The following is a 14,238-nucleotide window of genomic DNA, read 5'->3' as shown; positions in this document are numbered from 1 at the left end:
TCCGATTTGGCTGAAATTATGCATGACATGTTTTGTTATTACTTCCAACAACTGTATTAAATATGGTTCAAATCGGTCCATAACTTGATATAGCTAACATATAAACCGATCTGGGATCTTGAGTTTTGCATGGCGTGTTTTTTATGACTTCGAACATAACGATATGACTTCGAACATAACGATAAGACTTCGAACATAACGATATCAACTGTGATTATGGTTGATATCGGTTCATAACCCGATATAGCCGATTTTGCTGAAATTTTGCATGAAGTGTTTTGCTATGACTTTCAATAACTGTGCTAAGTATGGCGGTACATAACCTGATATAGCTACCATATATACCGATCTGGGATATTGACTTCTTGAGCCTCTAGTGGGCGCAATTCTCGTCTTCCAATAACTGTGCTAAGTATGTCGCAAATCGGTACATAACCTGATATAGCTATCATATATACCGATCTGGAATATTGACTTCTAGAGCCTCTAGAGGGCGCAATTCTCATCCGATTTGGCAATAGCTTGATACAGCTCCCGTATAAACCGATCTCCCGATTTTGCTTATTGAGCCCCTACAAGGCGCAATTATTATCCGAATGAACTGAAATATCACACAATGACTTCTATAATGTTCAGCATTCATTTATTGCCCGAATCGGACTATAACTAGATATAGCTCCAATAGCATAACTGTTCATATTCAATATTCTTTGTTTGCCTAAAAAGAGATAGCGCGCATAGAACTCGATAAATGCGATCCATGGTGGAGGGTATATAAGATTCGGCCCGGCCGAACTTAGCACGAGTTTAACTTGTTTAGTCTATACTGAACAAACAAATTTTCAAACCCGCTCCCAAATCCCTTTTATTCAAATCTCACATTGGACTTTATGTTCGTTTGGGGTTCTTTTGGGTGCAGGGCGGCTCCCAAGACACTTGGATCCAAAATTCTTTTGGCGTTCTCTTCTCCAATATCTGTCCCCATTCAATAGTGATGGGTACAACAGATATTAACGAAATATTTAAAAAAAGAAATCCCTTTGAAAGCTATAAGGCTTTCGCTGAGAATGTTAGGTGCGATAAACAGAAGACATGCAATGCAATGCACGGCTTTCGTTACATTCTCTTTCTATGAATAGTGTTGAACGCTGCATTCATAGGCAATGAAATGGATTCATATGCAATGAAAATGGCATTCAAACCGTTCCCTGGTGGTTATAGAATTGTGAGCGGCGAACAGTCACCTATGCCGGCTCCCATCAGTTATGAAAATTTCTCTTTTTCTGATTTATAGCTTTATTCTCTGGACACTAACAGATACATCCTACACTTACTCTATCAAATATAAGAGCTACCTAACTCTATTTCTTTTATGTATTGTGGTCCGAAATGTGTCTCTGAAGGAACAGAACTCTCGCAAGCCTAAGCAGGGCCGGGGGCTAGAAGGAAGCCACTTCTCAAAGGGACAGATCCATGAGGAGGGTCGTTACATGTTTCAGCAGTGTGTGGTACATTGAGGCGGCAGCGCTGCCAATGAAGAACTTTACAGGGTCAATCCAGTACATACAACCGGCTGCCATGACATTGAGATCCCTTTGAACTATTGTATGCCTTCTTTGAGAATTTATCAGCTCAGCCCAGTAATATTTCCCCAGCTCGTGGTGTAACTCCATTGAAGTATTCTTTCGCAATGGAGACATTTTTAAAAAAATTATGAAAAAATGACAACCTTTTCACCCATCAACTGAAGTGTCTGACAACTACATGATGGAAAGTTAAGATAGGTCGATTTCTTTAAATGTATATCCGATCTCATAAAAAAAATTTAGTAAGTGTACTGATTTACTCAAATTGCTGATTTTATGACGTTTTCCTGTATGTGTGATAGCTGTGCGTGAATAACTACAAATATAACGACTAAAACTACTTTGTGGCTTTCGCCGATGTAGTTGAAGCTGTCGTCGTTGAACTTGTAGCTGTAGCTTTTGTTGTAGTCGAAGCTTTCGTGCTACTACTTGTTGCCGACTGCTGAGGTGTTGTTGCTGCAGATGGTAAGGACCCAGATGAGGTTACTGCTTTTGTGGTTGCTGTGCATGCAGGTGTTGTAACAGTTTTGCCACTTGCTGGGGAGGTTGTGGCATTTGCATTTGTAGTTTTTGTTAACGTCGTCGAAAATGTCGTAGGTTTTTGTATGGTAGTTGTAGCGATGGGCTTATCATTGGCCGTCACAACCGATGTCTTGGCAATTTTTGTGGGGGCAGGTTTAACGCTTGCGGCTGTTGCGGCAAAGGTGTTGGTCACTGTGGCAGCAATGGTGGATTGAGCTAATGTAGCTTTTGCAGAAGTTTGTGGTAAGCATGTTGTTGCCGTAACTGCAGTTTTAGTTACAATTGAAGCGTTGGTAGCCAACGGTGTTGCAGTTGATGTTCTGGTGGTACTTTGCTGTGTTGTCATCGTTTGTGGCTTAGCAGCTGTGGCCGTAGAGATTGCTTTGCTGTTCGAAGTCGTTAAAGTTGTCTGAGCCATAGAAGTAGTTGTAGGTGTAGAAGATTTTGTTGCAGCACTGGTAGTTGATATTTTCAACGACTGACCTGATGTGATAGATGACTTAGATGCCGCTGCAGTTAAAGTTAAAGATGCAGATGTAGCTGTGCTAATAGAACTCACAGTAGATGTTTGCGGACCTTGTAAAGATGGCACTGCAGCAGTTCTCTTAGATGTTGCAACAGTTGATGGCGGTGTTGTTGTAGTTATTGAAACAGTTGCTGGCTTAGTTGTCACTGTTGCTGATTGCGAAGTAGTTCTTGCTGTTGTTTCTTTTGAAGACTGTGCTAATGTTGTCGCTGTGACTGTAGTTGTAGGCGTCTTAGTTGTGGTTGCGACAGTAGTCAATGCGCCCTTTAACGACTGCCCTGATGTAGTCGTGGATTTAGATGTAGTTAATTGAGGAGTGGTTGTTACTGAACCTGAAGTCCCAACAATTGATTGCGAAGTTTTTGAAGCTACGCCAGTGGAGGATGGCAGTACTGAACCGATAGTTGACTTAGATGCCATTGCAGTTGTCGGAGTAGTCGTTTTAATTTGACCCAATGTTGGGACTACGGAAGTAACGATTTTCGTTGAAGTTGCCGCTATTGTTGATGGTGCTCCAGAAATTGAGGTCTTCGTAGAAGACGGTGTTACGGTTTTTGATGATATTGCACTAGAACTTGATACAGAAGGTAAAGTAAATGAACTACTTGAGTCTACCAAAGTAGTAGGCCTAACAATTGTTGATGCAGATGATAATTGAGCTTCGGCTATTGATGTGGTGGTGGGTAAATTTATAGTTGTGGCTAAACCTTTGTTAGCAGCAGTTGTGGCAATTGTACTTGCTATCGGCACAGACGACATTTTGCTTATTGGCGCCATGTTTGAAGCACTTATTGGTTGTTGATTATTGTTGTTGTTGTTACTCACCGCTGCTACACCACTTGTTGCAGTGGAGCTGGTGGTAGTTTTAATGGCAGCATTTTTGTGGGTTTGATCACTCGATTTTGTGACTACAGTTGAGCCAGTTGTCAGCGTCTGCAGCGATGGTTTCATTATGCAATTCGCAACTGATGTTTGTTTTGTAGTCGTTGTAAGGCTTAGTTCGGCCGTTGATACCACTTGTGTTTGGATTTTATTTCCTCCCCCAGGTTCTGTTTTCACTATGGTGGCTTTGGTTATAGCAGGCGCCGTTGTCAGTGGTTTGCCCATTGCCAGGGATGCTGTTGCTGACTCGGTTATTGGCCTTGTGGCCGCTGAAGTCACCGGAGGTCCCGTTGACTTAACGGCTGTGACGTATGTGGTGGACGGCAAAACCCCACCATTGATAGCATTTGTAGTAATTGTCGAATTGCCCGCGTTTGAGGCTTTCGTGTTAACTATGTCGGTTATTGTGGGCTTGGCAGTTGTTGTGGCAAACGAGGTCAGGGCCCTAAGCTCTCGGCCACTTTCTGCCGTACCGGCTATCACCAATTTTGTTGCACTTGTCGTTGTTGGTATCAGAATTTTCGATTGTGTTGTTATTGATGTGGCCGCAGTGGTAGGCAACACTATAGTGGCAGTTATTTTGGTTACTTTATCGTTAATGGATTCAGTGGCTAAGGGTGTTGTCTTCTCATTAAGAAAGGATACCACACTATCGTTGGCCCTTAGCTCACCTTGTATAAGAGGTTGTTTGCTGGGACTTATTTCGGGCGGTGGTTTGCCAGCATCTAACAGTTTACTAGAACTAGACTTTAATATACTAGGCCCGGGCTGACATGTGGTGGAGGTTGCGGTCTTGATGGCCACCATAGGCGTTGTATCAGGTTTCTGGAATTCAACAGGAAACAATTTAAAAACTCGCAACTATTTCTAAACTCAATATACTTACATTTCCTCTTAGGGGTTTTGTTTCATTTTTACCATTTATATTGGAAGTTGCTGTGGCCATGGTTCTAGCAGTGGCATCAGTACTTTGTTTTGAAGCAAATGTTGATGTGGATGCCATAACTCGCTCTCAGAGTTGCATCGCATCTTTTTGACTACAAACAGCACTGTTGCCACCATCACCATCACCACCATGACCATGATTGTTGCCGGTACCAAAAGTGGTGCCATTATCTTCGAATGGTAGAGCCTCGCCTAAACCGCCTTCCATTAGACTGGCAGTATTTTCATTTTGATAACGATCGGGATACAGGCAGGGTCTTCCCGCAGGGCCCCACTCTTCTGTGGGCTTCAGCAAGAATACAATTCGATCTTTGATACCCAAGTGTTCAGGACCATCACAGATTTGTTTAATTGCCACCAGTATGACAACCGTTATAGGAATGAGACCAATAACCCAGCCAACTACTTCGGCCCATAGGGGATATATATATTCACCAAATTTAAGGGGTTCATGTGTAACCCAATTGAAGATTAAAATGAACTGGAAAAAAGCATACAAAAATTAAATGCCCCAATCCAAGTATCAAACTATGATATAAATACTGGGATTACAGTATAATTTTGAAACCTCAAAGAAATATTCAGCATAATAATAAAAAGCCATAATCGAATTTTCGCTCAAAAATAATTAAATCCAAGGACCCTATGATCAAATGTTTTGTCTGGGCGTAGTAGATAAGTAGGTTACGAACGAAGAGGACTAATTTTCGGACCATAGATACATCATCTTCGATCTGATGTTGTTTGCGGGCAATGATCCAACATACAGGAACCCTAGGAAAACCAACAGCTTCGGACCATAAGCACCTCGCTTTCTGATAGAAAAGAGCTTGAATTGGCAGCGAATCTGCTAACAGGTACCATGTTGAGTAGTTATGAGGAGAACTGTCCTCTGATATATCCGGATAAGAAATCGCAACCTGTTTGGTGGAAAGCGAACTTAAGGAGACTTAGGCAGACAACGAGGAGGCTCTATATTAGGGTTAACAAAACCAAGTTGCGTGAGGACTGTGACCTGTACAGGGAGTCCTAAAAAAAGTAAAAGAGCGAGCAAGAGCGAAATCGTCAAAGAGGGTCTCATGGCTTTGTTTTTGCGATTCGATAGAGGGAGTGAATGAGTCCTCCAGGTTCCGCGGTTTGCTCTCCAGGGATTCGAAAAATCTTCGAAGCATTCTAAGAGATGACGGAATATGGCTCTGAGACGCTGCTACGCACTTCCTTGGGTGCTCGGATATAGCTGTGGGTCGTTTAACCCGGATGGTATAGATGTCCCTCTAACACAACATAGTGCCAAGTCACTGTTCGTGTTTGAGGACATTATAATGGAGGAGATGATAGTCTGGGCGGCGAATTCTTTTGAACGCTACAAGTCAATGGGATGGGGCACTGCCTGCTATGGTGCAAACAGCAGGACCGATTGTCATATGACTCCTTGAGATGATTTTTATGACAGGGATGACGAAATATGGCTCTGAGACGCTGCTACGCACTTCCCTGGGTGCTCGGATGTGGCCGGTGGGTCATTTAACCCGGATGCAATAGATGTCCCTCTAACACAACATAGTGCCAAGTCACTGTTCGTGCTTGAGGACATGATAAGGGAGGAGATGATAGTTTAGGCGGTGAATTCTTTTGAACGCTACAAGTCAATGTGATGGGGCACTGCCTACTATGCTGCAAAGAGCAGGATCGATTGGCATATGACACCTTGAGATGCTTTTTAGGAGCTTCGTTTTGCTGTGCTGTGTACCGACTGGGTGACGTCGGTACACAGACTGAGTTACGGAAGGTTAGGATGGTGTTATGCCGAAAGCGGAAAACCGAGTCATTATTTACCCAAGGATTACAGGCCAATAAGCCTCTCATTCTTTATGTTAAATACTTTGGAGACATTGACATATGTATTAGGGACCATCTCGACCCTTCACTCTTTAGCAGGCGTACTCTAAGGGACGTGTGGATGATAGTGCCCTTCATGATGTGGTGAGCTACATAGAGCGAAATTTGGTTGTGGGCGTCTTCACTCTGGCGGCCTTTTTGGCCTTCTTGGCTTTTAATAACGTGAAGATGGATTTTATACATGGCGTTCTCGTGGATATGAGGCTCCCCCTTTGTGGTGAATTGGGTAGATACGATGTTAAAAGTACAGATTGTCAAAGCATCACTCACATAGGGCTCGATTGTGGAAGGAAGATTGTGACCAAATCAACTCCGCAAGGAGAGGTTTTATCTCCTCTCTTGTAGCTTTTGTTGATCAATGGGTTTCTGCAATCTTTCGAGAGGAAGTGAGTGACGGCGTCATCATGATGGTTAGCCGTTTCCTCTCTTCTTTTACAGACCTCGTTCAGGGAGCTTTGAGGAAGCTATTTGGATGAGTGAGGGCCATCGAGGTTTGCATAAATCCCAGAAAGGCTGAACGGTTCTTTTTCACCAGGACGAGGAAGCTGGGTATTTGTAAGGGGCCTGCCCTGGAAGGGATGGGGCTACCGCTCTCTTTGGAGGCCAAGTACTTGGGCGTGATTCTTGACCAGAAACTAAGTTGGACAAGAAACGTTGGAGAAAGCATCAAGAGAGACTGGATACATTCTACTCCTGTCGCAACTCGTTAGGAAAGAGTTCGAGACTAAAGCCGGGACGGTCCATGGATGTTTACGACAGTTGTTTGCCCAATTCTAATCTATGGTTGTCTGGTTTGGCACAAAGCTCTGTATAGTTGAATCCTTGGAAGGATGATCGGGAAGGTGCAGGGTAACGCGGCAGTGCTAATCTCTTGGGCAAGGGGAAGTGCCCGAGAGAGGTGCTGAATACCATTCTTGATCTTATACCTTTGCACATTATATGTTGGGTGTGTGGCAACAAAGATCGCCATCAGACTGAAGAAGTCAGGTACATGCCACTCCTCTGACTCATGCCATTGCCGCATGGTGCCATGCTATATACGGCGCAATTGATTATATTTTAGGGGAGTCTTTTTTGTTGATGGCCTGCAAGTCAGTTTCCCGAAAGGAAATACCTGGTTTGGGGGCACTCCCGCCCTTCCCGGGACCTTTGTATACAAGCACGGATCTAAATTGGATAGGAGTACTGGCGTCTTCATTGAATTCCTTGGAATCACGGATTCTTATAGACTTCTGGATGGATGCAGCGTCTTTTAGGCGGAGGTCTACGCGATCCTGAAGGCACAAAGCACTTGAGTCGATGTTGCTGCGGTCAGGCGGCGCTGAAGGCTCTGGCGACGGGCCGCCTAAGGTCGAAACTGGTTAGAAGATGCAAAGAGCTTCAGGGAGCTTTGAGGAAGCTATTTGGATGAGTGAGGGCCATCGAGGTTTGCATAAATCCCAGAAAGGCTGAACGGTTCTTTTTCACCAGGACGAGGAAGCTGGGTATTTGTAAGGGGCCTGTCCTGGAAGGGATGGGGCTACCGCTCTCTTTGGAGGCCAAGTACTTGGGCGTGATTCTTGACCAGAAACTAAGTTGGACAAGAAACGTTGGAGAAAGCATCAAGAGAGACTGGATACATTCTACTCCTGTCGCAACTCGTTAGGAAAGAGTTCGAGACTAAAGCCGGGACGGTCCATGGATGTTTACGACAGTTGTTTGCCCAATTCTAATCTATGGTTGTCTGGTTTGGCACAAAGCTCTGTATAGTTGAATCCTTGGAAGGATGATCGGGAAGGTGCAGGGTAACGCGGCAGTGCTAATCTCTTGGGCAAGGGGAAGTGCCCGAGAGAGGTGCTGAATACCATTCTTGATCTTATACCTTTGCACATTATATGTTGGGTGTGTGGCAACAAAGATCGCCATCAGACTGAAGAAGTCAGGTACATGCCACTCCTCTGACTCATGCCATTGCCGCATGGTGCCATGCTATATACGGCGCAATTGATTATATTTTAGGGGAGTCTTTTTTGTTGATGGCCTGCAAGTCAGTTTCCCGAAAGGAAATACCTGGTTTGGGGGCACTCCCGCCCTTCCCGGGACCTTTGTATACAAGCACGGATCTAAATTGGATAGGAGTACTGGCGTCTTCATTGAATTCCTTGGAATCACGGATTCTTATAGACTTCTGGATGGATGCAGCGTCTTTTAGGCGGAGGTCTACGCGATCCTGAAGGCACAAAGCACTTGAGTCGATGTTGCTGCGGTCAGGCGGCGCTGAAGGCTCTGGCGACGGGCCGCCTAAGGTCGAAACTGGTTAGAAGATGCAAAGAGCTTTTTCGAACCATGGAAAGGCCATCATGCTTTGCTGGGTCCCAGGCCATCAAGGTGTGACAGGCAACGAAGCGGGCAGGCCTGTAGGTTATAGGGTGTTAAAGCAAGATAAATCGAACAGGTAAGTGCACAAGAATTGCGCAACAACAACAAACCAAGTCCACTATCTGTCAAAGTCAGTGTTCCCGCAATTTTTCAATATGTGTGTGTTATGATTCTCAGCTATAATGCACACTCACACACAACTGAATATAATGAAAACTCGTTGACAGATAGTGCACTTCGCGAGAAAAAATTGTACTCAGCTGTTTGCTGTATGCTACCTCTTCGTTATATCATTTGTCAAAGGCCCTGAGGCCGAGTATTTCGTGCAAAAGGACGTCGTTTATTCCGGGCTGAGAAAGCATGACTTAGGACTGCTAATAGAAGTCCTGACTGTTCATTGCAACGTCAGCTCTTTCGTTATCGGGCTGGGTGCAGGGAGAGCCAGACTTCTGCAGAATGTGCGACGACGAGGAGGAGTTGGATACGGTCAAGCACTTATTGTGTTACTGCCCAGCAATTACGAGGAGAAGACACAGGATAATGGGTGAACACCTCTTTCCGAGCCTGCATTCCCACAGGCTCTTAGACCTCTTGTAGTTCTTGAGTTCTATAGAGGCCTGACTTGGCTGACTGGATCATATTCTCGTGAGTATGAACCAAAATAATGCGTTTAATTTGTGTTGCGTTAGTCGCGTGCGCTTCAACCTAACCTACGGACGAACTTGGTTGTTAAAACCCTGAAGCGATTACGATTTAGAACCGATTTTTAGAATTCTAAGGAACTTGGCCCAGCAAGTTTCTTAGAATTAGTCGTAGATTTTAATTTTGGTAAAATCTTGGTGCCAATTTTTACTTGCACATGCCAATCTGTTATGACTTCCAACAACTGTACCAAGTACGGTCCAAATCGATCTATAACCTGATATTGCTGCCATATAAACCGTTCTCCCGATTTGACATCTTTAGCCCTTACACGCCACAATTTTTGTTCGATTTGGCTGCAATTTGGCGTCTAGTGACTTCCAACAACTGTGCCAAGTACGGCCCAAATCGGTCTTTAACCAGATATAGCTGCCATATAAATCGATCTCCCGATTTGACATCCTTAGCCCCTGGAAGCCGCAATTTTTGTCCGATTGAGCTAAAATTTTGCACATTGTGTTCTGTTATGACTTACAACAACTGTGCTTAACCTGGTGCAGCTCCCATAGTTATTCTTGCTGGTTGGATAGAAGTTTGGTATGAGCAATTTCGTTTCGGTCCGGTTGCCGTGGGAACGTGATAGCCATTGGCTATTTAAAGGCGCCAATACCTCGCCTTGTCATATCCAGCATTATAGGCACTCAGTATTTAAGCATGAGCCGGTACCGCCCGGCTGCTCACTGAGACTCTCTACTCGATGCCGCTGATTGTCCGCGACTGCAGTGACAGTTACCCCATATGAAACATTTCACTATCCGCAACCTGTGGACGAGTCCGGTAGCTCCCAGCTTACCTTCTCGTGATAACGATGACACCACACAAATCGGAGTTAAAAGTTACAGCCCTTGTGGTGTTTCTTGTCATCCCCTGCCGGGCTCGTTGATTTGTCATAGTTAGTTTCGATAGGCCCCCTAACATCCGTGCCGAGTATAGTCCAGATCGGAACATATTAGGATATAGTCATATAGGCATACATATAAAGCTGTGTATGGACCGTTTCCCCGAATATTCCACACGAAAATTAAATTTTTCCAATCCCAAACTACGAAATTTAACTTTTTTGTTTTAATATACTTGAACTTACCAATAATGCTGCCGGCGTCACAAATCGCCACATACCAGACCAAAAACAATTCCAGAATTTAGAGCGTTGTCCAATCATTCCCTGAATATCATTCAAGAAATTCTGCGAGCCATATACCCATGTAATGAGAATACACTCTGAGATGGCAATCAATAAAACTGACCAGTTGGCGGCATATGTATCCATTAATTGTAGCCAATACATGCCACTCTGAAATATAGAGAAACGAAACAATTCATAAAAATAATTTTTGGAACTTCTTTGGTTGCTTAAACTTACATTTGTTGTAAAACCTAAACCGCCAATATAACCAAATATGGCCACAAAAAGCACAACCCATGTTTTATATTGTCGTGAATTTGGAAATTTGTCCAAAATGGCAGTAGTAACGGTTTCCATAAGGGCAAACTGAAAATGCAAAAATTATGAACATTCAACAAGTAAAAGCGTGCTAAGTTCGGCCGGGCCGAATCTTATATACCCTTCACCGTAGATCGAATTTGTCGAGTTCTTTTCCCGATATCCCTTTTTAGCAAACAAAGGATAAAAGAAAAGAGTTGCCATAATATTGGAGCTTTATCAATACCGTCATGCGAAATTTCATTCAAATCGGATGAGAATTGCGCCTTCTAATGGCTCAAGAAGTCAAGATTAAAGATCGGTTTATATGCCAGCCATCGGTTTCAGCCAAATCGGATAATTATTGTGCCCTCTAGTGGCTCAAGAAGTCAAGACCCCTGATAGGTTTATATGACAACTGTATCAGGTTATGGACCGATTGCAACCATACTCAACACAGTTGTTCCAAGTCATAATAAAACTTCTCATGCAAAATTTCAGTTAAATCGGATAAGAATTGTGCCCTCTAGTGGCTCAAGAAGACCAGATCCCAGATCGATTTTTATGATAGCTATATCAAAACATGGACCGATATAGCCCATTTACAATCCCAACCGACCTACACTAATAAGAAGAATTTGTGCAAAATTTCAAGCGGCTAGCTTTACTTCTTCGAAAGTTAGTGTGCTTTCGACAGACAGACGGACGGAGCATTCCACTATCCGCAACCTGTGGACGCGTCCGGTTGCTCCCAGCTAACGTTCTCGTGATAATTATGACACCACACAGATCGGACAACGTTCCAGATGTCCCCTCTATACTCACAGCTCATAATTCGTATGGGTGGACCCCCCTTTAGAGTTCAGTGCATGTTCAATAACCCGATCGTTTACCAAATGCCTCACCTGGAACCGACAATCTGGTGGATGCAGATGCACTGCCAATATCGATGACTGCCTAAGTCATCTCATCTCTGTTGTGCTTCCTTGCCACTACGGCGTAAGAGAACAGTTTCTTAACATTCTCAGCGACCATCTTCCCCTTCCGTGATGGTTGTGGCATCCTGTGTGGAAGTCGCAGTCCTCCATGAAGACTCAGGGGCCATGCGGGCTTCCTTTGTCCCTGTTCCGACTTTGTCTACCTCCGCAGGACACTGTCTGGGGTCTCCATTGAGGGATGGCTGGCTTGATCTTTCCAGAGTACTTGAAAGCGGGGAGCTCTTTTTCTTCTTCAGCATTTTATCAGAGTCATGCTCTTCGGGAGATCTGATTCTCTTTCAAGCTTCTGTAGTAGTGCCTGGAAAGCGGGGAGCTCTTTTTTTCTTCAGCATTTTAGCAGTGTTATGCTCTTCGGGAGATCTGATTCTAGCTTCCGTAGAAGTGCCTGGAATATCAGTTCTATCCCTTCCAGCATCCCGCACTCTTGCCCAATTGCGCTGCCGGTAGATACTTCTCTGTCTCCTTCGTCGTGCCCCGGATCGCTTTCTCGATCTGCTTGTGAGCTTAGCATAGCCATCGCTCACTTCTGCCGTCATCCCGCTGCCCTCATCTCTCGATTCGGCTGCGATGAATATTTCATTGACACTGTCGCTGTCTAAATCTGAGTCGGAAACACCACCTTTACTTAAAGGCTGGGGACGAATTGTGCATCCCTCTGGTTTATCCGTCTCTTCCTCATTAATTAGCCTGATGATTAGTTGTGCAGGAGGCCACCGTAGCGCAGAGGTTAGCATGTCCGCCTATGACGCTGAACGCCTGGGTTCGAATCCTGGCGAGACCATCAGAAAAATTTTTCAGAGGTGGCTTTCGCCTCCTAATGCTGGCAACATTTGTGAGGTACTATGCCATGTAAATCTTCTCTCCAATGAGGTGTAGCATTGCGGCACGTTGTTCGGACTCGGCTATAAAAAGGAGGCCCTTTATCATTGAGCTTAAACTTGAATCGGACTGTACTCACTGATAGGTGAGATGTTTACCCCTGTTCCTTAGTGGAAAGTTCATGGGCAAAATTTGCAATTTGCATTACAGGTGCCAAGACACCCACACCTATAGGAAGGGGAGGACAATATGTCACGGTCTGATGCCACCACCGCAGTTGTTGGGTCTTTGTAGTCCATTTCTAGCCTACTTCAGTCCATTTCTAGCCTATTCCGATAAACGGATATTTATGCTGTGCCAAGTAATTTACTAATTTTAATATTTTCTAGTTCGATTTTAAAAATCACCTTCGTACCAAGAGTGACCTTTACGCAAAATTTCAAGTTTGTATTTTGAGCCGATTCTTCTGGTCGAATATCAGTGAGTAACACTACTTTTTTGTATGTAAAGATGAACTTTATTACTTACCTGCGAGTCCAAGCCCAATGTTAGGAGCATTACAAAAAATAGCACCGCCCATACCGGGGAGACGGGCAAACGGGTAACAACCTCTGGATATACAACAAAGGCCAGACCTGGACCCTCATTCATGACACCTTGCACTTCCATATTAAGTTCGTGGGCTAAAAAGCCAATGATGGAGAATATAACCATGCCAGCAAAAAAAGAGGTGGCTATATTACTGATGGCCACAATAAGTGAATCCCTGACGAATATTACCAGAATGTTAAAAAACAACTATGCTAAGAATAACCGAATGCTTGTTATGACTTACTTGTAACAATCATTGGAAAATTTATTATAAGAAGAAAGAGTAATTAAGCCACCCCAAGCAGGACTTAAGGCAAAGAAAATTTGTACTGCAGCATCACCCCAAACCTGCCAAAAGAAAGTCAAGTTTCATAAACTACAGTTTTGGTATACATTATGGAAGCTCATACCTTTGGATCGGTTAATTTACTGAAGTTGGGTGTTATATAATACCAAATACCTTCGGCAGCTCCAGGCAAAGTTACTCCTCTGAAAAATAATATCACCAAGACCACATAGGGGAAGAGGGCGGTAAAATATACCACCTTACCGGAAGATTGCACACCCTTGCACAGGCACAAAAACACTATAGCCCAGGCACAAAATAAACAGGCTGCCAAGGATAATTTCACCGTACCAAGTTCCTCAATACCCGACGACAGACCCAAGACATAGTTGCTGCATTTGAAAAAAATTACCCTAGGATTACTACAAAACCAACTTCCATTTTTCCCAATACTCACTCAAAATATTCCGCTGCAGGTGTTTTCTTAAAGAGGCGAGCCAATTCTGATATATTGTGCTCCTCGGCATACGAGGCATTGTAGCAATTCCTTAGATAGAAAGTCCCATTAATGGCACTACATTCGTCAGCCTCCTCGTAGGAATAGCAATCTACAAAAAGAAAAGTTACAAAAAATAAAATTTTATTTGGATATCTTAAAAAAAGGCGTTTTTTTTTTTGCCACAAGATTGGTCTGTTGCTGT

The 14,238-nt window shown here is 43.8% G+C and overlaps 1 protein-coding gene across 1 annotated transcript in view; it reads right to left on the bottom strand.

Annotated features, from left to right (window-relative positions):
• Positions 1-1,132: 1,132 nt before the first annotated feature.
• The window catches only part of LOC106088162 (mucin-5AC), a 77,077-nt gene continuing 63,971 nt past the window's right edge, over positions 1,133-14,238 (bottom strand). The window contains 9 exon segments of the mRNA XM_059370179.1: positions 1,133-1,682; positions 1,730-4,341; positions 4,403-4,942; positions 10,505-10,714; positions 10,784-10,912; positions 13,189-13,426; positions 13,496-13,599; positions 13,662-13,929; positions 13,995-14,145. Coding sequence (XP_059226162.1) covers positions 1,924-4,341; positions 4,403-4,942; positions 10,505-10,714; positions 10,784-10,912; positions 13,189-13,426; positions 13,496-13,599; positions 13,662-13,929; positions 13,995-14,145 — 4,058 coding nt within the window. The 3' untranslated portion in view covers positions 1,133-1,682; positions 1,730-1,923.

Source organism: Stomoxys calcitrans, chromosome 5, assembly GCF_963082655.1.
Source record: "Stomoxys calcitrans chromosome 5, idStoCalc2.1, whole genome shotgun sequence".
In the NCBI taxonomy this organism is placed as follows: domain Eukaryota; kingdom Metazoa; phylum Arthropoda; class Insecta; order Diptera; family Muscidae; genus Stomoxys; species Stomoxys calcitrans.
Note: the sequence above shows the minus strand (reverse complement) of the source record. Positions and strands in the feature narration are given on the sequence as shown.